The sequence below is a fragment of the Heteronotia binoei genome, chromosome 4, assembly GCF_032191835.1.
Source record: "Heteronotia binoei isolate CCM8104 ecotype False Entrance Well chromosome 4, APGP_CSIRO_Hbin_v1, whole genome shotgun sequence".
Classification (NCBI taxonomy): domain Eukaryota; kingdom Metazoa; phylum Chordata; class Lepidosauria; order Squamata; family Gekkonidae; genus Heteronotia; species Heteronotia binoei.
In genome coordinates this window covers 178,378,081-178,404,087 of record NC_083226.1, presented here as the reverse complement: position 1 = coordinate 178,404,087, position 26,007 = coordinate 178,378,081, and the positions used below count along the sequence as shown (strand labels likewise).

Sequence of the window (26,007 nt, the reverse complement as noted above, 5' to 3'; positions counted from 1 at the left end):
AAGCCTGTTCCACTGAGGAACCGCTCTAACCGTCAGGAAGTTCTTAATGTTGAACTGGAAACTCTTTGGATTTAATTTCAACCCATTGGTTCTGGTTCTTCCTTCTGGGGCCACAAAAAACAACTCCACACCATCCTCTATAGGACAGCCCTTCAAGTACTTGATGGTGATCATATCACCTCTCAGCCGCCTCCTCTCCAGGCTAAACATGCCCTGATCTTTCAACCTTTCTTCATAGGACTTGGTCTCCAGACCCCACATCATCTTCGTCGCCCTCCTCTGGACCCGTTCCAGCTTGTCTATATCCTTCTTTAAATGTGGTGCCCAAAACTGAACACAATACTCCTGGTGAGGTCTTACCAGAGCAGAGTAAAGCGATACCATCACTTCACTGATCTGGACCCTATACTTCTATTGATACAGCCCAAAATTGCATTTGCCTTTTTAGGCACCGCATCACACGGTTGACTCATGTTCAGCATATGATCCACTAAGACCCCTAGATCCTTTTCGGACATACTACTGCTAAGAAAAGTCTCCCCCCATCCTATAACCATGCATTGGATTTTTTTCCTTACCTAAATGCAGAACTTTACATTTATTCCTGTTAAAATTTATTTTATTGGTTTTAGCCCAGTTTTCCAGCCTGTCAAGGTCAGCCTGTATCCTGTTTCTGTCTTCTACTGTACCTTGAACCAGCATTGTGCTACAAATAGCTATTAAATCTCTAAAAAAATGTGTGTATTTGTGTTTTCTTTATCCACCCTTACTGATAGCCAGTAAAGCCAATGCAGAGACCAAAATGGAATTATAGAGTCAGGATGTCATCTGACAGAGTAGTAGTAGTGGAAGCCACTCTGGTCAGACCAGTCTCAGTTGTTGCTCTAATGAAGACACTCACAAAGACAGCCGGTTCAACAAAGTTGTATTGGGGTTAGGCATATATCATAGTCAAGTCACAGCCCAAGAATCATTCACTTACAATCAGTCCGGCCAGGCAAAGGTACAGATACACAGCCCAAATAGAATAGTCAAGTCACAGTCCTTTATCATCAATCCTTTATCAATCCAACGGTCCAACAGCACGCCACGCTCTATCCGTCTGATCAACTCCACCCCAGATAGACATTGGGCTACTGCTTTTATATCTCCCTTAACCAATCACATTGTTCATTGGCTAATGGCATTCGCATGATACTCACATGCTTACACCTGTATGCAAGAGTTACACAATCCTTATAGCAGTTCCAATAAGCCTTAAAGCTATAGGATACTGTCATCATCCAACCTAGAGCTCTCAAATGAGCCATTCTGTCCTAATTGCCTGACGTCATCAAAGAGAACTGCATCCTTGTTATTAATACGAATTGAGATCCCTCCATCTCGCTTGTGGTTGTCCACCAGCCACAGGGCATAGCACCATTTCAACTAGTCAGAGACTACAGTGAGGATCGATGGTTGCAAATCCAGGACAACCAGTTGAGTAAACCATCCTACAAGCAGATCCATCAGGATCTCCATGGGAATTAGCTAGTGATGAAGAGACTCAAGACATACACTGAACAATTAAAAAAAAAAAACCTAGCAAGATCTCAGCTATGTTGGGACACTGTTGTCTGCCTTGGACACACTCGGATCATGCTGTGGTGCGGGAGTGATTGGCCTATCACCAGTATTCAATGTCCTAGTGGGATTCCAGTAGGATAGATGACAGAGGTGAAATAAATACAATCAAGCGCTACAGATGCCACCAAATTTCACCTAAAACGAAATTTCAAGGTGCAAATGAAAGTTTCTGCTACGGCAAAACAGAATGTTTTGAGGGAAGCAAGAAAAGTCTCTTTCAGGTCTTAGCTCCTTTTTTCTAAACTTTATTTTGCATCTCAACACATGCATGCTTAATGAAGGGGCTTTTGCTTGCGAGTAATAATAAAGATATTATTATGAACTTTCATGTTTCATTGAACATGAAAGTTAATAATAATAAAGGAGTCCTTTGATGGACTTGTGCCTGCTTCCTTCCGGTGTTGTGAATGAAATACAGATTTGGTTCAATTGGCCAGCTGAAAGGAAGGTGAAACAGAAGTGTGGATTTTGACAACACCGCAAAGGGGGAAGCAAAAACGAAAGCGACGGCCGCGGCTTCGCTCCCCTTTCGGCTCAGCTCTCGTTTCAGTGACACTTGCAAAATTCTCCTGCCTTACCACTCTCTATGCCTATTGACAAGATCAGAGTGTAAAGGATATCGTTACACTCGCAAAGCAAAAGCCCAATTTTCATAACTTGCCAAGAAATCAAATGCAACGGTAAAGACAACATTTCTACCATGTCCTCTCCGAGGCATGGATTTTAATGGATCCCGACATCTGGAGAAAAGCACCTAAACTGCTGAAGTTAACAGTCTGCTAACTCCTTTGCTTCCCTCGTTTCTCCTTTGGGGTCTTTGCAACGATCTGGTGAGGTAATGCAAAGAGGCAGCCCCCTCTGCTGCATGTGAACTGCTCCCTCTTAGTCACAAAGAAAACGAGGAGGGGGGGGGGATATACCACCGTGCTTATTAGACATGAGCTCAGTTTATTTGGATCATAAATAAAAGCTGATCTTGATAGTGTAATTACATTTCACAACATTATCCTCTAACATTAACCTCAGAAAGAGAAGGGGGGAGGGGAAGCAATAGTTGGCCTAGTTGTGATTTAGCATCAGAATGACTTATACTTAAGAAAAAAACCCCCCATAATTATATTTCCCCCTGATTTCATTTCCTGTGGGAGCCAATTTGCAATGGGGAAAAGGGGAGGGGATGGTAAATATTGAACCACCTCCATAGGAACATTTTTCTCACGTCTCTGCCACCGTCATGGTCTAGATCGCATTTGCATTCCCTCTTCGATCAGAGGGTTGAATTTCTGACATGGCAGAGTTTGTTTTTTTTTAAATCACTGCATATTTACTCGAATCCTCGCACAAAGCACGCACCAAACTCCCTACCGAGGACGGGCCTTTCCCTTGCCTTCCCCTTGTGCACTTTCTCTTCCGCCTGCCCTCCCCTCCCTCCCCCATCAACCCAACGGCTGCCTAATTTGTCTGAAAATGCCAGTGGTTGTCCCCCATATGAAGGATTAGCACAGATTAAGGGGGAACGGTGTTAATTGTAGGTGGGGGAGCAAGAGCCAGGCACCTCCTCAATCTGTTCTTGATTTCCCCTGTGTATGTCTGCCTCGTAATAAGCTTCCTTTAATCTGGAAGGCCCCTTGGTGATTCCAGCACCACGGACAGCAATATTGATTGCTTTTGAGAAACCATCACAGCTGCTCACCCAAATTACCTTTGATATGTGACCTTTAATGTAATTACCGCAACATCAAAGCATTTCTATAAATTATTAAAGGGCTAATACACTTCATCATCCCCGCGATTCTATTATATGTAAAATATAAACAAGTGCCAGCAAACGCGAAGCGGAACAACACCGAAGTTGCTCCGACACCCATCTTTGAGAGCTGTCCAAACCGCTTAGCAGAAGAGGACAGAGGGGAGCCGGCTAGTCGCGGGACAATCAATTCGCAGAAAACTATCATTTTGCTTTCCCGTTTTTTCCAGCCGCCCCCCCCATTCATAGAGTTCATTAATTTACCATCTACCTGAGCTCATTAATTTGCCATCTACCTGAGCTCAGGAGCCCTGGCAGCTGACTCCGCCAGCTGACTTTACATCCCCACATATCACTCGGAAACACGCAAAGCACATCCCCGTCATCTCGCAAAGTGCATCCCGAAAATAATTACGATAAAATATATGGGCATAATCTGTCCCTAGAAAAGCACAGGCAGTCAAGAATCAAGGCGGGGGTGGGTGGGGGTGGGTTGGGGGGTGAGGGAGACACCGTTCCTAGTTGCTTGCATTTATAAATATGCTCAAAAATTGATACAGAGTTTGAGAAAAAGCAATGAGCTTAAAGAGAGGTGTTAGATTGCTTACAGGAGGAAGACATCGAATGAATGTACCCAAGGAAGAATGGCTCTTTTTGTCCCCCCCCCGCCCCCATCACTTTTTTCCTTCCTGGACTGTTAATTATATCCATCCCCCTCCACCTTTGCCACCAAGCTGCTGTCGGGTCAAGAGGATGGGTTATGTACGTGTCAGAAGAGAAGCCCCCTATGCATGTACAGCCCCCCCTCCCACCCATCCTGCTGACCTAAGGAATGCAGCTTCTTTTATGGTGATGAACTATAGTTGGTATAACCTCGGCATGTTATCAACCACGGTTCGGGATTGCCATAAATCTCCGATGCAGGCCCGCTATAAAGAAGGGCTCCGGCCTTTCGTTTACCAAAAGTCAAGGGCTGCTTCCCATAAATAAGTTAACAGCCTTTCGATTTAAGAGGACCTCTTTGTTATTGATGGTAACTAACTGCAGCCATGCAGAGGGCAGGGAGCTCAGGTTTGCATCAGGGCAAGAAACCAAACTTCTATCCTTGTGGCAGATTGCTCCTAAGTTGCCATCACTAGGTAGGCACCGAGAAGATAAAGGGGGACCTATCCACAGCTGGTTGTATGGTTCCCAACCTCCAGGTGGGGCCTAGAGATCTCCCAGAACAACAACAGATCTCCTGATAACAGGGACCAGTTCCCCTGGAGAGCATGGCAGCTTTGGAAGTGTGACTAAATGGCACTGTATTTTGCTGAGGTCCCTCCCCTTCCTGTAGCCCCACCCCCTCCTGTCTCCACCCCACATCTCTGATGATTTCCTAACCTGGTGTTGTGATCACACAAGAACAGGATCATCTTCTTCCATCATATGGTCAAAAGAAGCCAAGGAGAAAGCCAACTGTGATTCCTTCACATCATCTATCCCATTCAGAGACCACCTTAATGTGCCATGAGGGGGGGGATGTTGATCTGAATTCACTTTAGGGGAGGAATATCCAAAATGAGACAAAGTTTCCGGAAATGGACACAACTCAATTAGGGCCAAGACCTGAAGTTGTGCTCTTCCCAGTCGTCAAATGTTACTCCCAGTATGCACTGGTATGGACTATAGTGTGGACTATACAAAAGCACATGTGCCAAGTATATCCATCTTTTGCTAGAGAGATGCCTGGGCCTTTTGGGCTCCAAAACTAGAAATATATTGTTAGCAGACTCTAATCCCCAATTTACGTATGATTGCACCAGATTTCTGACAGCTGCCAGGAGAATTCGTGACAATTTTGTAAAGGAGGGACTTTGAAGTTGACCGTTTTTATCCTTTTTTTGTATATTTTAAAATGTTGCAAAGCTCCCTTTTCCGAATATTTTTATTCTACTGCCTAAATGTTTGAGTACTTTGTACATCGGATTTGAATGGATTGGCTTCTTAAATTGTTTTTATTGGTTATGTAATAATAAATAATCTGAATCTGAATTCACTTTAGGGGAAGAATAACCTAAATGAGATAAAGTTTTTGGAAATGGACACAACTCAATTAGGGCCAAGACCACAAGATGAGCCTCCCCCCCCGCCCCAGTCTCCAAATGTTACTCCCAGCATGTCACTGGTAACAGCAGAATTGGTTGGACTCCAGTACAGGAAAAGAAAAACCTCCACGCCATCCAGAGCAAACGTCTCTTATACCCAGCGTCCATTTCTCTCTTTGGCAACCATCCCTTTACCCATGATGCCCTCAACCTCTTTCGCCTTTATAAAAATAAAATAAAATACAATTACACAAGAACAGGATCGTCTTCCTCCACTTCATCATAAGGTCAAGTATCAGGGATTTCTGGAAACAAGTTTTGTCTGATACCTTCATTATTACTGGAGTCCAAGTCCCACACCCGCCTGAATTGGTTCTTTTAGCTTACTTGCCTTCCTTTTATGGTAACAAATTTACTTTAATTTCATATTTGTTGTCTACTGCTAGACAGGTAATAGCCACAAAATGGAGAGATGAAGAACCTCCGACCATCCAACAATGGCAAAATAAGCTTTTGTGTATGGCAAAATCTCAAATAACACCTTAAGGCCAAATTGGGCAATTTATCAGCAGAAATGTCAAGCTCTTTGGTACCCCGTTGTGGAATACCAGACAAATCATAATGTCGTCCCCAAAATTGCTTACTCTCGTTCGTTCGTTCATTCATTCATTCATTCATTCATTCATTCATTCATTCATTCAGACCTTTATTGGCATAAACTTACGATTGTGATTTCTTTTATTTTTAATGTTTTACTTGCACCTCTGTATTTATTTAAGCAAACCAGACTTTCCCATTCATTCTTATGTATTACTGTTATGAAGATAGTCTGAGATATACGGCGGCTTATTTTTCTCGTTGATATGACTTCTCAGTTTTGCTATCCCTTTTGCTGTAACCCCTGTTTATTTCAATAAAGTTTGATTTGTTTGTTTACAAAAAAAAATAATAACGTCAAGAGAAGCCCAGGAGAAAGCCAGCTGTGGTTCTTTCACCCCATCTATCCCATTCAGAGCCCACCTTAACGTGACATTGTGGGGGGTGGGGGGTGGGGGGGAGGAATGTTGATCGGAATTCACTTTAGGGGAGGAATAACCAAAAGGAAACAACATTTCTGAAAATGGGCACTACAGATTACTTTATAGAGCAGCAGTCCCTGCCCTCCTCTGCCCAAATTTGGGAACTGAGCACTTTCAGAGGAAGTTGCTTCAGGAACTTGGTAATTTCAGGGAGTCTAAATATGGACTCACAAGGCAAGCCAGGTGCATGCTTTGAACACCATGCTCCTTTATTCTATGTGTTGATTTCTAAGATGCACTTCATACAACCTGGGATTTGCAACATCTGTCTTAGGTAGCCACCTGTATTTTGCTACTTTCTCTCTCTTCCTTCTACTTCTAGAATTTTCTCTCGTAAGCAAAACAACGATCATGAACTTCTGTCACTCAAGAGGTTGCAGCTAATCAGGTAGGGACCACCACTTATCAGAAGGAGATGTTGGGTTGCCAGCTTCCAGGTAGGACCTGGAGATCTTGCAATGGACCTCCAGACAATAAAAATCAGTTCCCATGAAAAAAAAAATGGGAGCTTTGGAGGGTGGACTACTACTGAGGCCCTTCCCTTTCCCAAACGCTGCCCTCCCCAAGGTCCACGCCCCAAATCTCCAGGTTTTCCCCAACTCTGAGCTGGCAACTCGAGCAAAAGTATTTGTCCCATGCAAACTATATCACTTCGATAAACTGTTCCTTTGCAAGCCTGTTGTTAAGTTGTGTTGACAGCAAGTCGCAGGGGATAAAAGGAGATGATGGGATGGGAGAAACTTTCATTAGGGTGGAGAAAGTGCAGAAACATGGAAGTACCAGGGAAAAAGTGAACCTATAATACCTTGCTCAAATTGTCTTATCAGAAACAGGCAACCAAAAAAAGAAAATGAATTTTGAGCAAATTTCCAGGTGTGTACAGAATAAAATCACAAATATCACTACCCTTAATCATTTTCTCAGTTTTTTTAAAAATTATCATTAAAACCAATTGAGAGAGTTTGCACTAAGGAATTTTCAACTGATCAACCTTTTCAGTTCTCAGAATCTCTGCACCGAATACCTAAATGTCTCTCTAAATAATTTATTCTGTGCTCTCAAATTGGGCTGCCGACACAGTCTCCCCCTCCCCCAGCTCCGCTTCAATGGATTCAGACCTTCACAAATTAATTTGGCAAGCCCTGAGTCTCTAAATTTGAGAGACCACCCGGCAGACCTCACTCTCTTTTGGCTTGGCAACCTTGAAGAGAGAACAGGTGAGACCTTGGAATGGAACTCCAAGTCATACATTACCTCCCCATCCCAAGAGAAATACGTTTGCATTTCTAGTTACCTTTCCTCTGAAATTTCCCATCTAATCTCTTGGCTCTGCGCCAAGACATCAACATCACACCTTCCTCACCAAACATTCCTTCCCCCACCCACAATGTCATCATCAATCACAGATGTCTCATTTACTAGTGTAGAGACCTTCCGTCGGGACCTGCGCTCCTCAATCCATTTGAAGAGGAAAATGAACACATACACTGACCCTTGGCATTTGCTCATAGATTTCTTCAACTTGCACCCCTTTAACACCAAAATCCTCTACTAGAAGAGGGAAGAACTCAGGATTGCTCTCCAGCTCCAGCCAGCCCTTATTCATTTCCCCCTGGGTCAGGCCTCAGTGCCATGACCGGCCCCCAGGCTGTCGTCTCCGCCACCCCCTCCCTCAAAACCACCAACAGCCCACCATCCTACTACTACAACAGAACCCCTCTGGCTATACAACACCGCCTATTGCCCTTGTTGCTATCCTTTTTGCGTACAAGCTCACAGCTCTCATCCCAAACAGTCTGGTGTCTCGCTGCACCCAAAGAACATTTAGTCGACTGGCTTATATGCATCACTCACAGCAGGTCTTCTTGCTTCTGAAACCGTCTCCTATCCCTTCCCTAGTTCCCACATTCCCTAGGTAACCCTTCACCTCTGGTGTCGCTGCCCCGCCCCCCCCCCCCGAACCATTCAAAGCTCTCAAGAAATGGTACCTAATTCATTTTGTCACCAGGATGGGACTAGTTTGAGAGATCAATATCCAACACTGTTTTGCTGATCTCTAGATAACAAGAACGAAAGAAACACCACTCACTCCCCCCCAGAAATTCCATTTCGCCAACACTTAATGCCATCATCCAAATTCTGAATCTCTTAATAAAAAAAAAAACACACCAGTAAGATCTGGCCCCGGCACAGTTCGCTTCCAACCACCTTTTTTTTTTTCATTTCATCAAGCCGTATTAGGAGAGGGAACATGCCACTATTCGAAAGCTAAGTAAAGGAACGCTTGTGCTTATTCCTCCAATGCAAACCGTGAGTTTTCTAAGCAGTTAAGGTATCTGTCGCTTTTATCGCCAGCTAACAAAGAGAACCACATTACAATAAAATAAAGTAAAATTCTGGACTCACCCCTGGCAGCGTCTTCTGTTCATGCAATGCACTCTGGGCTTTAAGAGCGGACTCCCTTTCACAGTATGTTAGGAAGGCACAACCTGGAATAGAAAGAAAAAAGGAGAACTCGTAAACACAACAGCTGCCCAAGTGCTGGAGATGTTCAGATCCACCAATGGCGGGAGCGTAAAGTAATCCAACTGTTCTGGCGGTCAGTCTTTAAGCAAATCCTCCAGGAGGATTGGCTACATCAGGGGTGTGTGGCCTAATATGCAAAGGAGATCCTTCTAGAATTCCTTACAGGGCTCTTCTTATAGGGCCTACTGTAAGCTCCAGGAGGATTGGCTACATCAGGAGGGCGTGGCCTAATATGAAAGGAATCCCTGCTACAAAAAAAGCCCTGCTTATACATAAAGTATTTTAAAAAATACAACAGCCTTATCAGTAGCCATTCCAGTATCCCATTATAACTACAGTGATTTAAAAAAAAAAAAGAATTTCAGGAATTAACAGTTTCTGGAAAGCCCAGGAGCAGAGCGTGACTGCAACCTTTCTCTCTTGCTCTTCATTTCTTTACGTCAGATGTTCAGAGAGATACTGCATTTGTACACAGCGGTTTAACAGAGCTTTTTTTTTTTTTAGTGGCTCAGTGGCAGAACATCTGTTTTTTCATGCAGAAGGTCCCAAGTTCAATCTGCTGGCCGTATGAGCAGACAATACTGACTTTGATGGACCAAGGGCCAAATTCAGTAGAAGGCAACTTCATGTGAGCTCACAGGTATTGGTAGAAGGGACGGTGGCTCAGTGGTAGAGCATCTGCTTGGGAAGCAGAAGTTCCCAGGTTCAATCCCTGGCATCTCCAAAAAAGGGTCCAGGCATATAGGTGTAAAAAACCTCAGCTTGAGACCCTGGAGAGCCGCTGCCAGTCTGAGAAGACAATACTGACTTTGATGGACCAAGGGTCTGATTCAGTATAAGGCAGCTTCATATGTTCATATGTTCATAGAACTCTCCTAGGTTTTTCTTGCACATGTTCCCCAGAGGGTACTTAGATCAGGAACACAACATCTATTATCGATCCCCAGACTGAGGGAGGTGAGACTGCAAAGAACTAGAGCAGGGGTGGGGAACCTCCATCCCAAGGGCCGTATGTAGCCCTCGAGGTCACTTGGTGTGGCCCCCGGGGATTGCTGAGCCGAACTGAGCCATGTGGCAGCCTCTCTGGGGCCTGGCTGGCCAGCAAGGATCGTGGGGCCCAGCTGTTGCTGTGCAGCAGCCTCCCCAGGGCCAGGCAGGGATCACAGGGCCCAGATGTACTGTGCGGCAGCCTCCCTGGGGCCTGGCTGGCCGGCCAGAATTGCTGCAGGGCCTGGGAAAGTTACTGCCACAGTTCAGTTTGCACTTGATTATCTCAGATGGTGTGGCCTAATATGCTAATATTAGGGGTAGGTTTGCCAAGTCCAATTCAAGAAATATCTGGGGACTTTGGGGGTGGAGCCAAGAGACTTTGGAGTGGAGCCAGGAGACATTGGGGTGACAAGCATAATTGAACTCCAAGGGAGTTCTGGCCATCACATTTAAAGGGACCGCACACCTTTTAAAATGCCTTACTTTCATAGGAAATCATGAAGGATAGGAGCACCTTCTTTTGGGGCTCATAGAACTGGACCTCCTGGTCCAATATTTTTGAAACTTGGGGGGGGGTATTTTGGGGAGAGGCACTGGATGCTATACTGAAAATATGGTGCTTCTACCTCAAAATACAGCCCCCCCAGAGCCCCAGATACCCACAGATCAATTGTCCATTATTTCCTATGGGAATAAGTCTCCATAGGGAATAATAGAGTTCCCAGCAGACATTTCCCTCCCCTCCCCCTGCTTTCTGATGACCCTGAAGCGGGGGGAGGGCTCCAAACCAGGGGATCCCCTGCCCCCACCTGTGGATTGGCAACCCTAATTAGGGGATGTGGTCTAATATGCTACTGAGTTCCTGCTTGCCTTTTTCTACAAAAAAGCCCTGGACTGATGCATTTGCCTAGGGTGGTGGGCTGTGTGTGTGGGTGCCAAATTAGGCTCTCCCCACATGACTTCAAATAGAAAACAATCATTTGCATTAATTTTGCTGGCCTGAATCATTCTCCCTTGGCGGAGCATTGTTTTTTAAGTTGATATTTTTTTTATGGCCCGCAAATGATGTTATAAATATCCATATTGTCAAGCATGGTGAAATTCCATTGATAATTGATTGTTTTAGGGTCCTGCCTAACCTGGTCTGTGAAGTATCATGGAGGATCCAACATTGCTAGTTTGTTATTCCTTCCCTTCCCCCCGTCTTGCTTTACGGCTTATAATTAGAAGTAGTGACAACTGAGACCAAGGAATCAGCACCTTCCCATACATTCCTGAAAGGGAGTACGAGCTATCTGGGGAAAGCAAGGACGCAGTCCTGATAACACTATGGGAATGTAGACATTTATGATTAGTTTATGTGTGAATGCTACCTCGCAACCCCATCCCTTGGAATCCTTTTGAAGTAAGCCTTAAAAGTATTGTATCAACGTATTGGCAGCATTACTCTCAAGAACCTGTTACACCAAAGTATCGGTCTATCAATAAACGTAGTCTTTGTATCAACTTCGACTCGTCATTGAACCCGCATGCTTGACACATAATGGCCCGTGGCAGAAAAAAAGTTTCCCCACCCCTGAACTAGAGAAAGACCCTTCTCCATCACTGCTCTCCACTGGTGGAACCAACTGTCTGAGAAGGTCAGAGCCTTGTGGGACCTTGCCCAGTTCCAGAAGGCTTGCAAGACAATATTACTCCAGTTCACTTTTAACTGAATGATGACCACCACCGTGATATTAGACCCAATTGGATGCCCAAGAACACTGAATGCCATCCTAAATCATGAGGAATTAGCACCAAACAGGTTAAACTGTTTTAAATTGTTTATTTTAATGTTTCATCTAACTGTTTTTATTGTTATTCTATTATGTTGTGAGCTGCCCTGTGCCTTCTTCAGCGGGAAGGGCGGGATATAAATCAAATCAAATCAACTAGGTTTACCTTTCCCAGAAAGCATTCTCTCTCCCCCCCCCCCCCCATCTATCTGCCTGCCTGGATGTAAAGGAAGAAGGGAAGCCATTTTATTTATTAAATTCGACATTTAAGCCACACTCCCCTGAAAAACAGTGCTCAGGATGGTGTGCAGCAGTTATAAAATTTACAAAGATGGCCAAGTTAAAATGACACATAAAACACATTTAACAGCAACCTAGGTCAATCTGATGGTGATAATTCCAAGAAAGTGTTATTGCCTCATAGAAGAGGGAAGCAAAGGGACAGAAGTGACAGATAATACAAGGAACCATCGCTGTCCTTAACCAAGTGCCTTGTGGAACACCTCTGCCTTACATGCCCTGAACATACGAACATAAGGGAAGCCCTGTTGGATCAGGCCAATTGCCCATCCAGACCAATGCTCTGTGTCACACAGTGGCCAACAAACCAGGTGCCATCAGGAGGTCCATCAGTGGTCATCACACCGTTGCCCCTCCCAAGCTCCAAGAATATAGAACATCATTCCCCCAGAGAGTTCCAACAATCTCTGTGGCGAAGAGCCACTGATGGACCTCTGTTCCATATTTTTATCCAATTCCCTCTTGAAGCTGTCTATGCTAGCAGCTGCCACCACTTCCTGTGGCAGTGAATACCATGTGTTAATCGCCTTTGGGTGAAGAAGGACTTCCTTTTATCTGTTCCAACCCAACTGCTCAGCAATTTCATTGAATGTCCACGAGTTGGCGTATTGTGAGAAAGGGAGAAAAGGACTTCCTTCTCTACCGTCTTCATCCCACGGATAATCTTGTAAACCTCTTATCACGTCACCCCGCAGTCGACGTTTCTCGAAGCTAAAGAGCCCCAAGCCCTCCAACCTTTCTTCATAGGGAAAGTGCTCCAACCCTTTAATAATTCTAGTTGCCTTTTCCCGCCCTGAGGAATAGAACAAGTCCCACAGAAGAATGGATCTTGTTCAGCAGAGAGTTCCACCAAGGTCAAAGCAAACCCTGGCCCTGGTTGAAGTCAGCCAGATGTCTCTTGGGCTGCGGACCATCAGTAAATTCTTATCCCCTTAGCATAAGGCTCTTCTAGGGGTCTACCAGGAGAGGTGGTCCTACTTCAAAAAAAACCAGCCCCCCCACGCCAGAGCCCCAGATACCCGCGGATCTATTCTCCATTATTCCCTATGGGAATGGGTCTTCATAGCAAATAATGGAGTATGCAGCAGGCATTTCCCTCCCCCCCTGCTTTCTGATGACCCTGAAGCGGGCGGGAGGGCCTCCAAACTGGGGGATCCCCTGCCCCCACCCGGGAACTGAAACCCAGCAAAAACTGTAAAAAAGTTAACAAAAAAAAACTCAATGCAAAACTTCCATTGCAAATGTTCAAAGGCAAAAACGGAACAACTAAATTACGAGTGCTTAAAGAAATGCAACGCAAAAATCCGCAATATCAAAAATTCATCCTAATTACATACAAGTAGCAATCATCAATCATCTACAAATTTCATTATTTCATTTATTTCAGTCCTTTTAATAGCGTCAATTTCCGACTTATAAAAACTCACGACAATTCGCCCGTACCAACGAGCTGAATTGAAGAAGACGACGACATTGGATTTATATTCCACCCTTCACTCAAGAGTCTCAGAGTCTCAGAGCGGCTCACGATCTCCTTTATCTCCCTCCCCCACAACAGACACCCTGTGAGGTAGATGAAGATATTGGATTTATATCCCGCCCTCACTCCGAAGAGTCTCAGAGCGGCTCACAATCTCCTTTCCCTTCCTCCCCCACAACAGACACCCTGTGAGGTAGATGAAGATATTGGATTTATATCCAGCCCTCCACTCCGAAGAGTCTCAGAGCGGCTCACAATCTCCTTTTCCTTCCTCCCCCACAACAGACACCCTGTGAGGTAGATGAAGATATTAGATTTATATCCCACCCTCCACTCAAGAGTCTCAGAGTGGCTCACGATCTCCTTTATCTCCCTCCCCCACATCAGACACCTTGTGAGGTGGGTGGGGTTGGAGAGGGCTATAGCTGATGGGCAGTGATTGTGAATGCAATTCTTTGCCATTGGATTCTAACTTTGTACCATTTTGCATTTTCAACCACTGCCCATCAGCTATATGTAGCTCTGCTCTCTTTACCTCATTCCTTGGAAGAAGAAGAGGAAGAAGAAGTAGTTATATCCTGCCCTCTACTCTGAGTCTCAGAGCAGTCACAATCTCCTTTCCCTTCCTCCCCCACAACAGACACCCTGTGAGGTAGATGAAGATATTGGATTTTTATCTCGCCCTCCACTCCGAAGAGTCTCAGAGTGGCTCACAATCTCCTTTCCTTTCCTCCCCCACAACAGACACCCTGTGAGGTAGATGAAGATATTGGATTTATATCTCGCCCTCCACTCCGAAGAGTCTCAGAGCGGCTCACAATCTCCTTTCCCTTCCACCCTCACAACAGACACCCTGTGATGTGGGTGCGGCTGAGAGGGCTCTCCAGGGAGCTGCCCTTTCAAGGACAACCTCTGCCAGAGCTATGGCTGACCCAAGGCCATGCCAGCAGGTGCAAGTGGAGGAGTGAGGAATCAAACCCGGTTCTCCCAGATAAGAATCCGCACACTTAACCACTACACCAAACTGGCTCTCTCAATTAAAGTGCTGGGTGTGCCGATAATTCAACAGGAAAAGTGTCTATATTTTCAACGTGCTTTTTCAGTCATGCCAAATTTCTGGCTTCCAATATTCATGCGAGAACTTTCTGAACGTGAAGTTCACGTGGTTATGTCAGAAACCTCTAATAGGAACGCGCCTTTACTTCTGTTTCTGGGGAAAAACCCTTCCTCAGAGAGGCATATCCCACTGTACTAAAACAGCACACATCGTAACAGATTACATAACAGCCATGAGTATTCTTACTTCTAAAAACATAATGGTATCAACCATTGCAATACTTACGGAGTTCAATCATCTAACACTTGCGTGCAGCACTCAAGCACGGAGAAAATCTCGTCCGTGCCGTAACCACCTCTTTTATTCTTGTCAATCACATGCAGCTGTCTTATCTCTTAAAGTAACAACAATACATAAACAGAAAGGAACGGAAAAAGGAAAACACCCTTACCTATGATATTCACAATTTACACTTATTCAAAAAACTTGATGTCACAATGCTATTAACTGATCATTGTAAGTAGCAGGAAAGATCCATAACGGAATTTAAACCCTCTGGCTCCATTGATTTCATTTTAAAAATCCAGAATGCCTCTTCTCTCAATAAAGTTTTCTGAACCTCACTTCGACTCTGATGTTGTCCTTGATATACATAAAGAACACAAAACTTCATAAGAACATAAGAGAAGCCATGTTGGATCAGGCCAATGGCCCATCCAGTCCAACACTCTGTGTCACATAAGAGAAGCCATGCTGGATCAGGCCAGTGGCCCATCCAGTCCAACACTCTGTGTCACATAAGAACATAAGAGAAGCCATGTTGGATCAGGCCAACGGCCCATCGAGTCCAACACTCTGTGGATACACACACACTGTGGCTAATAGCCACTGATGGACCTCTGCTGCATATTTTTATCTAACCCCCTCTTGAAGGTGGCTATACTTGTAGCCACCACCACCTCTTGTGGCAGTGAATTCCACATGTTAATCACCCTTTGGGTGAAGAAGTACTTCCTTTTATCCGTTTTAACCTGTCTGCTCAGCAATTTCATCTTCATCTCAGTGAGTTGAGGAGAAATAAAACGGTTCATGAGAGGAGGCTCCACATTTTTTACGCGAAGCCTAGATTGGTGTTCCAAAATTCGCACTCTTATCTGTCTCGTGTTGTTACCAATATAAATTTTTCCCCCACATCCACACGTGATTGCGTACACGACTTGGCGTGTTGAACATGAACCGAAACATCTTCCACAAGGGAAATTTCCAGTAACTCTTCCTGATACCGCAGGAACTTCACACTTGATGTCAGAATGTACAATCATATCTCTAATGCTATGAGTTTTGCGGAAGCCAATAATTGGTTTCACCCCACACCCTGGTACTTCATTCAAAACATGCCAATGTTTATTTATGATTTTACTAATGGCATTAGCATAAGGTGTATAGTCAAAGGCACATGCTATTTGCTTCTGTTCTCTTTTCATCCTTGCCTCAAACAGACTAGATCTTTGCATTGTGTCTGCTCTATCCATAGCTTTCACAAACACCGGTTCTGGAAACCGTCTTCCCATAAAATCTCTGGCTAGGACATCGCGATCTCTGATATCATCCTGCATACTGGATGAATTTCGCTTTACCCTCAAAAACTGGCTATAAGGGAGGCGTCTTCTTAAATGCCCTGGACGGAAAGATCGAAAATGTAAAAAAGAGCTCCTATCGGTTGGAGCTTCTTATATAGTTTCACTGCCAATTTATTTTCTTCCGTTCTATAGACAGTGAGCTTGTGAGTTTTTATAAGTCGGAAACTGATGCTATTAAAAGGGCTGAAATAAATGAAATGATAAGGAAATTTGTAGATGACTGATGATTGCTATTTGTATGTAACTAGGATGAATTTTTGATGTTGTGCATTTTTGTGTTTAAGCACTAGTTATTAAGTTTTTGCCTTTAAACATCTGTAATAGAAGTTTTGCACTGAGTTTTTTTCGTTAACTATTTCCCAGTTTTTGCTTGGTTTCAGTCTTCTACTGTGATACTCTAGGTGTCCTGACCCACCTTTAGATTGGCAGTCCGAGAGAGAGAGAGAGAGAGAGAGAGAGAGAGAGAGAACGCAGCCAGCTCCTGGGGAATGAGGAAATGACTGTATTCAGGAGAACTGCGCTGCTGCATTTCTATTTTCTTTATTTTAGGGAATGGGAAAGTCTCTCGGCCACACCCCCAAAGTCTCCCAGCCACACCCCCAAAGTCCCCAGGTATTTTCTTAGTTAGACTTGGCAACCCTACCATCCCATGTGTCGAAAAGCTTACGTGGTCTCCAGAAATCGGTTGCAGCTTTTCAGCAAAACCACACTCTTGTAGCAAAACCAACACACGCCTATATGTTATTCCACAAAAGGAGCCGCGTGGCGCAGAGCGTTAAAGCTGCAGTACTGCAGCTCTGCTCACGACCTGAGTTCGATCCTCAGGTGGAAGCTGGGTTTTCAGGTACATATGAACATATGAAGCTGCCTTATACCGAATCAGACCCTTGGTCCATCAATGTCAGTATTGTCTTCTCAGACTGGCAGCGGCTCTCCAGGATCTCAAGCGGAGACTTTTCACACCTATTTGCCTGGACCCTTTTTAGTTGGAGATGCCGGGGATTGAACCTGGGACCTTCTGCTTCCCAAGCAGATGCTCCAGCACTGAGCCACAGCCCCATTCATGGCTCTCCAGGGTCTCAAGCTGAGGTTTTTCACACCTATTTGCCTGGACCCTTTTTTGGAGATGCCAGGGATTGAACCTCGGACCTTCTGCTTCCCAAGCAGATGCTCCAGCATTGAGCCACAGCCCCATTCATGGCTCTCCAGGGTCTCAAGCTGAGGTTTTTCACACCTATTTGCCTGGACCCTTTTTTGGAGATGCCAGGGATTGAACCTGGGACCTTCTGCTTCCCAAGCAGATGCTCCAGCACTGAGCCACAGCCCCATTCATGGCTCTCCAGGGTCTCAAGCTGAGATTTTTCACACCTATTTGCCTGGACCCTTTTTAGTTTGAGATGCCGGGGATTGAACCTGGGACCTTCTGCTTCCCAAGCAGATGCTCTACCACTGAGCCACAGCCCCATTCATGGCTCTCCAGGGTCTCAAGCTGAGGTTTTTCAGACATATTTGCCTGGACCCTTTTTTGGAGATGCCGGGGATTGAACCTGGGACCTCCTGCTTCCCAAGCAGATGCTCTACCACTGAGCCACCGTCCCTCGGTGACTCGGCCTTCCATCCTTCCGAGGTGAGCAAAATGAGTACCCAGTTTGCTGGGGGGGGGGGGAGAAGCATAGATGACTGGGGAAGGCAATGGCAAACCACCCTGTAAAAAGCCTGCCGCGAAAACGCTGTGAAAGCAACGTCACCCCAGAGTCGGGAACGACTGGTGCTTGCACAGGGGACCTTTCCTTTCCTACTCCACAAGGTGATTTAAGGTCTGCTTCTCATCACATTGAGAAATACCCAGGTCTGCAAAGGGTGAAAGCCAAATTAACAGGAGACAGCTAATATGTTCTGATTACCAGGTGGAGGCATTGATTAACAGGTGGAGCTGCCTGCCATCAAGTGAAGCCTTTTTGCTATCATGGTTAAACTTGCAGGTTAAGGCCTTTCCCATAGTTGTTTTTTTTAAAAAAGAAAATAATTTTAATTGCTTTTAAAGAAGACATAAGGGCCATATACAGACACAAGCGTCAAAGAAAAAGCACACCCCTCCCCAAAGATTCCTTTAAAAAAAAAAAACCCTACAATGAACATATAACACCACAAACAAAAAATTTAAGCCAATTGAAGCATCGGTAGAGAGCTCAGTATTTTTTTAGCCTTTGAACAAATATATTTAAAGTGTAGAGAGAGCCTTACTTAATCCAGCCCCCAATCTGAGGAAGGGCTTAAACGTGCTTTGAGTATTGCTCTGAGCCAGGGGTGGCCAAACTGTGGCTTTGGAGCCACATGTGGCTCTTTCACTCATATGTGGAGAGCCAGTTTGGTGTAGTGGTTAAGTGGTAAGTGTAGTGGTTATGTGGAGAGCCAGTTTGGTGTAATGGTTATCTGGGAGAACCGGGTTTGATTCCCCACTCCTCCACTTTCACCTGCTAGCATGGCCTTGGGTCAGCCATAGCTCTGGCAGAGGTTGTCCTTGAAAGGGCAGCTGCTGTGAGAGCCCTCTCCAGCCCCACCCACCTCACAAGGTGTCTGTTGTGGGGGAGGAAGGTAAAGGAGATTGTGAGCCACTCTGAGACTCTTCAGAGTGGAGGGCAGGATATAAATCCAGTATCTTCATCTACCTCACAGGATGTCTGTTGTGGGGGAGAGGAAGGTAAAGGAGATTGTGAGCCGCTCTGAGACTCTTCGGAGTGGAGGGCGGGATATAAATCCAATATCTTCATCTACCTCACAGGGTGTCTGTTGTGGGGGAGGAAGGTAAAGGAGATTGTGAGCCACTCTGAGACTCTTCGGAGTGGAGGGCGGGATATAAATCCAATATCTTCTTCATCTTCTTCATATTGGGTGGCTCTCAAAGCCCCCACCGCCCATTGGCTGGCTTGGAGAAAGCATTTAAAGTTAAAGCTGCTTTCTTTCCACCTCTCTTTCCCCTATCTTCCTTCCTGTCAAGATGTCTGATGTTCATGTCTTGTGGCTCTCAAACATCTGATGTTTCTTCTATGTGGCTCTTGTGATAAGCAAGTTTGGCCACCCCTGCTCTGAGCTAAAATCGGGCCACATTTCAAAGAAGTCTGAGGCTTTGTCTTTAATTGTTCTGACTTTGGTTCGTTAATTTTTCAGCTATAGCTATCTGCTCTAATGCAGTATACCAAAACATAAGAACATGTTGGATCACGCCAATGGACCATCCAGTCCAACACTCTGTGTCACATAAGAACAGAAGAGAAGCCATGTTGGATCAGGCCACTGGCCCCTCCAGTCCAACACTCTGTGTCACATAAGAACAGAAGAGAAGCCATGTTGGATCAGGCCAATGGCCCCTCCAGTCCAACACTCTGTGTCACATAAGAACAGAAGAGAAGCCATGTTGGATCAGGCCAGTGGCCCATCCAGTCCAAAACTCTGTGTCACATAAGAACATAAGAGAAGCCATGTTGGATCAGGCCATTGGCCATCCAGTCCAACACTCTGTGTCACATAAGAACAGAAAAGAAGCCATGTTGGATCAGGCCAGTGGCTCATCCAGTCCAACACTCTGTGTCACATAAGAACAGAAAAGAAGCCATATTGGATCAGGCCAATGGCCCCTCCAGTCCAACATTCTGTGTCACATAAGAACAGAAGAGAAGCCATGTTGGATCAGGCCAATGGCCCCTCCAGTCCAACACTCTGTGTCAAATAAGAACATAAGAGAAGCCCTGTTGGATCAGGCCAATGGCCCCTCCAGTCCAACGCTCTGTGTCACATAAGAACATAAGAGAAGCCATGTTGGATCAGGCCAATGGCCCATCCAGTCCAACACTCTGTGTCATATAAGAACATGAGAGAAGCCATGTTGGAGCCAGTGGCCCATCTAGTCCCACACTCTTATGTCACACAGTGACCAAATAAACCAGGTGTCATCAAGAGGTCCACTAGTGGGGCCAGAACGTTAGAAGTCCTCCCACTGTTGCCCCTCCCACCCAAGCACCAAGAATACAGAGCATCACTGCCCCAGACAGAGAGCTCCAACAATACCCTATGGCTAATAGCCACTGATGGACCTCTGCTCCATATGTTTATCCAATCCCCTCTTGAAGCTGTCTAGGCACATCAAAGGCTCCTTAGTAAACTTAGTAAAACTCTAATGTTAATATTTCTACAGATTCCCCATCGTTTTCTGTTGGATTTGTCCTGACCTGAGTCGCCCAGGCTAGCTCAATTTTGTCAGATCTCAGAAACTAAGCAGGGTTGGCCCTCATTAGTATTTAGATGGAGAAGCCCAAAGGAAGTCCTGGAGTCTGGACAGTCAAGCAGTGGGAAGCCTTACACAGTTACTATAAGGCAGGTACAACTTGATGACACTTTCCACGACCATCATCTGATCCTCTTAACTGCAGATGGCAGGGGTTTAATTTGGGACCTTCTGGAAGGAATAGGCTTGCCAATCCCGAGGTCCCAGCGGGGGTTCTTCTGCTTTCCCAGGCTCCTTCCCGCCCCCAGTCAGCTGGCCGGCGGGGGGAAGCCCCGCCCCCAAAGGACTATGTGCCTTTCCACCTCCGGAGGCTTCAGGCTCCGATTGAAAGGCTTCCTCTTGGGATGGTGTGTCTGTGCTACTTGGAAGAAGTTGGCAGCAACTCGTGAATAGAGAGGCCAATCCCTGGCTTCAGAGTCACCAGAAACTGGGGGGGGGGGAGGGGAGGAAAACTTCTGCTGAGCACTTCATTATTCCCTATGCGGAGATCGATTCTCATAGGGTATAATGGGGAATTGATCTGGAGGTTTTGGGGTCTCTGGGGGAGCTGTTATTTGAGGTAGAGGCACCAAATTTTCAGTATAATATCTAGTGCCCCTCCCCAAAGTATTCCCCAAGTTTCAAAACGATTGGACTGGGGGTCCAATTCTATGAACCCCAAAAGATGGTGCTTCTATCCTTCATTATTTCCTATGGAAGGAAGACATTTAAAAAGGTGTGCTGTCCCTTTAAATGTGATGGCCAGAACTCTCTTGGAGTTCAATTCTGCTTGTCACACCTTTGTTCCTGGCTCCGCCCCCAATGTCTCCTGGCTCCACACCCAAAATATCCTGGGTCTACCCCCAAAGTCCCCAGATATTTCTTGAATTGGACTTGGCAACCCTAGGAAGGAAAGCCGTAGCAACCTCAACCTCATTCCACAGGAGTCAAATTACACCAAGGGAAACTATACCAGTGCTGAGGCAACCCAACATCAAAGACTGCTTGAGCTCTCTGCCTGTCTACCTAGTACACATAAGAGAAGCCATGTTGGATGAGGCAAGTGGCCCATTCAGTCCAACACACTGTCACACAGTGGCCAAAAACCCCCAAGTGCCATCAGGAGATCTACCAGTGGAGCCAGGACACTAGAAGCACTCCCACTGTCCCCCCCCCAAAAAAAAAACCCCACCAAGAATACAGAGTATCAGAGTTCCATCTATACCTTGTGGCTAATAGACACACCCGAGGCCAACTTCTCAGCCATGCCAAGAAAGCCCTTTACAACATGACGGTTGTTGAGATGTGGAGGAATGTAGCCTCAAGAACTTCCTCAGGAGGAGAACCCAAGGAAATCAGGAGGAGAACCCAAGACTCCTCTCTAAGAAGGAAAGGACTTAGCAAATTCTTCCAGTTCAGGGTTACTGAGAATAGGAAGGGCTTCTGGGAGATTTAAGAGGAGAGAGATTTGCACCTGTGATTGGTGCTTTCCCCGGCAAGGTTTGGGAAGTTAACTCTTTTCCTTCCAATGCTATTGAATCCCCTCCCCAAAAGAACCCCAGGCTAAGCAGTAGACGGGAGCTTGCTGCTTCAGTCCGTAGATAAGGTTGCCACCTGCCTGGAGGTGTGGAGATGGACTGAAGCTTGCATGGCATGGAGTTAAAAAAACAACAACCCATTAATAATAATAATAATACCTTTTATTTATATCCTGCCCTCTCCGCCGAAGCAGGCTCAGGGCGGCTAACAACAGCGTTCAATATATATAATACAAAGCAACATTTTAACCACAATTAATTAAAAGCTATTAAAATTCTAAAACAGTGACATTAAATTGTGCTATTATCTGGACGGCGAACTTACTTAGCAGTTCTAGTCTGTGAAGGCCATTCGAAACAAGATGGTCTTGCACGCCCTGTGGAATTGCTCAAGGTCCCGCAGGGCCCGCATTTCTTCTGGAAGTTGGTTCCATAACTGTGGGGCCATGACAGAGAAAGCCCGGTTACGGGTACTTTGTAGTTTTACCTCTTTTGGCCCGGGGATAGTCAGCAGGTTTTTCCCTGCTGACCTCAGTGCTCTTTGGGGTTCATGTGGGGGAGAGACGGTCCCTAAGGTAGGCAGGTCCTCGGCCATATAGGGCTTTAAAGGTAATGACCAGCACTTTGTAACGAATCCAGTGAGTAACTGGCAGCCAGTGCGGTTCACACAGTCCCGGCCGTATGTGCTCCCACTTTGGGAGCCCCAGCAGTAATCTAGCGGCCGCGTTCCGCGTTAAACCTCTATTAAAGTGAGAGGACGGACGTTTTTCCTCCAAGAAGTGTGGTTCTGAATTACTGGGGACCCCCCAAAAACAAAGAGACAAACAACCCCTATTAGCAGTCATTGGAGGGCACAACTAACCATCACCTCTGTTGATTAGAAAATGTTAGAAAGTTCATAATATTTCACATACATTAATTCAATAGCCCTACGAGCCTTACAGAGTTACCAGGTCCTCCCTGGCTACCAACAGGAGATGGGGTTGGGATGCCAGATTCAGGTCAGGATATACTTGGAGATTTTGGGATGGAGCCTAGGGAAGACATTCATGGCTATTCTAGCAGGCCCCGTGGCGCAGAGTGGTAAAGCAGCAGTACTGCGGTCTGAACTCTCTGCTCGCGACCTGAGTTCGATTCCGGCGGAAGCTGGGTTTTCAGGTAGCCGGCTCAGGTTGACTCAACCTTCCATCCTTCCGAGGTCGGTAAAAGGAGTACCCAGCTTGCTGGGGGGAAAGCGTAGATGACGGCAGCTCAGTGGTAGAGCATCTGCTTGGGAAGCAGAAGGTCCCAGGTTCAATCCCTGGCATCTCCAAAAAAGGCTCCAGGCAAATTGGTGTGGAAAATCTCAGCTTGAGACCCTGGAGAGCTGCTGCCAGTCTGAGTAGACAAGACTGACTTCGATGGACCGAGGGTCTGATTCAGTAGAAGCTTCTCTTCTGATTCAGTAGAAGCTTCCAACATGGCTTCTCTTATGTTCTTCATTATTTCCAATGGAGGGAAGGCATTTAAAAGGTGTGCAGTCCCTTTAGAGCAGGGTCCCCTACCCCTGGCCCATGAACTGCTTCCGGTCCATGGCCTGTTAGCAACCGGGACATGAGTTGTATAATTATTTCATTATATATTACTATGTAATAGAGATAAAGTGCACAATTGTGTCATCCTGAAGCCATCGCTCTCCCTGCCTGGTCTGTGGAAAAATTGTCTTCCACTAAACTGGTCCTTGGTGCCAAAAAGGTTGGGGACCAGCGTTCCCTCTAAGCTGAGTTAGTGTGAGCTAGCTCGCAGTTATATAGGCTCTGGCTCGTACATTTTTGTCTTCGCTCAGGAAAAAAGGGCCCCAGAGGAAACGAATTGATGCAGTAGCTCACAGCCTTAATGCCAGGAGCTCACAAAGCAGAATTTTAAATCACAAGACATAGAGGGAGTATTGTTGGGGACCACTGCGACGTGATGGCCAGAACTCCCTTCAGAGTTCAACTACGCTTGTCACAACCTTGTTCCTGGCTCCACCCCCAATGGTTCCTGGCTCCACCCCCAAAGTCTCCTGGCTCCACCCCAAAAGTCCCCAGATATTTATCGAATTGGACTTGGCAACCCTAGTTCAAAAGCCACTTTGTCTGACTTCAGAATCGGGATTTCTTCCCCCCACCCCCAATAAAGACTGCCCTACGCAAGGCTGACAAGGCAAAAGCGCTGGATGTTCCCCCTTCCCGGTGGATTTATATTTTACATGCAAGGAGGGCTGGGAAGAGAAGCAGAGCTAATGACTTCCACCTGGTCCCTAAAAGATAGCCACCAGGTAATCAAGGGGGAAGCTACGCTTAAAATTTAATTCCGGTGCTAAATCATGGGCCCAGAGCTCTCGCCTGGCCCAACAATGAAAAGGCAAGTCTCCCACCAGTAGCAAACCCAGAGTAGTTGATACAGTCTAATTAGGCTGATCATAGCACACCGTTAGAGAGATAAACTACGGAGTGTAAAGCTCCTGTAATGGTAGCAATATATTTCCTCTTCTGGTGATGGCCCCCGATGACAGCCAAGAGTAATGAAGTTCTGCAGTGCTTCCCACACTGTGACCATAATTCAGATGTTGCAGGTGGCAGACTCCTCCTTTCCTTAGAAAAACAGCACTCCCCCCCACCCCCTTCTGAGCTCCGTTTGGCGCACTGGATGAGTTATCGGGAGGGAGGAAGTGGTTTTGGGGCTCAAGACAGCAGGGCTCAGTCCTCGTTAGGGGAAAGGGAACACATCAAAACGCTGATGGATTCCCAAACAAAAGAACGGAAGAGAAGCCATGTTGGATCAGGCCGATGGCCCATCCAGTCCAACATTCTGTGTCACATAAGAGAAGCCCTGTTGGATCAGGCCAATGGCCCCTCCAGTCCAACACTCTGTGTCACATAAGAACATGAGAAGCCCTGTTGGATCAGGCCAATGGCCCCTCCAGTCCAACACTCTGTGTCACATAAGAACAGAAGAGAAGCCCTGTTGGATCAGGCCAATGGCCCAGCCAGTCCAACACTCTGTGTCACATAAGAACATAAGAGAAGCCCTGTTGGATCAGGCCAATAGCCCCTCCAGTCCAACACTCTGTGTCACATAAGAACATAAGAGAAGCCCTGTTGGATCAGGCCAATGGCCCGTCCAGTCCAACACTCTGTGTCACATAAGAACATAAGAGAAGCCATGTTGGATCAGGCCAATGGCCCATCCAGGCCAACACTCTGTGTCATACAGTGGTAAAAAAAAAACCCAGGAGTCATCAGGAGGTCCATCACTGGGGCCAGGACACTAAAAGCCCTCGAACTGTGCCCCCCACGCACCAAGAATACAGAGCATTACTTGCCCCAGACAGAGTTTCATCTATACCTTGCAGATGAACATATGAAGCTGCCTTCTACTGAATCAGACCCTTGGTCCATCAAAGTCAGTCTTGTCTACACAGACTGGCAGCGGCTCTACAGGGTCTCAAGCTGAGGTTTTTCACTCCTACTTGCCTGGACCCTTTTTAGTTGGAGATGCCAGGGATTGAACTTGGTACTTTCTGCTTACCAAGCAGATGCTGTATCATTGAGCCACCGTCCCTCACCTATAATAGCCGCTCATGGACCTCTGCTTTTAAGAACATGAGATAAGCCATGTTGGATCAGGTCAATGGCCCATCCAGTCCAACACTCTGTTACATAGTGGCCAACCCCCCCCCCCCAGGTGCCATCAGAAGGTCCACTAGCAGGGCTAGAACTCCAGAAGCCCTCCCACTCTTGCCCCCCTCAAGCACTGAGAATACAGAGCATCTCTCTCTGGGGCAAGTCATGCTCTGTATTCTTGGTGCTTGGGGGGGGGCAGTGGGAGGGCTTCTAGTATCCTGGCCCCACTGATGGACTTTCTGATGGCATCTGGG

General features: G+C 46.1%; 1 protein-coding gene across 16 annotated transcripts in view; it reads right to left on the bottom strand.

Moving 5' to 3' along the window:
* The window catches only part of CELF4 (CUGBP Elav-like family member 4), a 1,320,822-nt gene that overhangs the window by 1,129,539 nt on the left and 165,276 nt on the right, over positions 1-26,007 (bottom strand). For all 16 annotated transcript variants that reach the window (XR_009555289.1, XM_060236227.1, XM_060236234.1 and 13 more), the window contains exon 2: positions 8,946-9,028. Coding sequence is in view for 15 of the 16 variants with exons in the window: in XM_060236227.1 (XP_060092210.1) it covers positions 8,946-9,028 (83 nt within the window). In the remaining variant the exon portion in view is untranslated. The remainder of the gene's footprint in view (positions 1-8,945; positions 9,029-26,007) is intronic.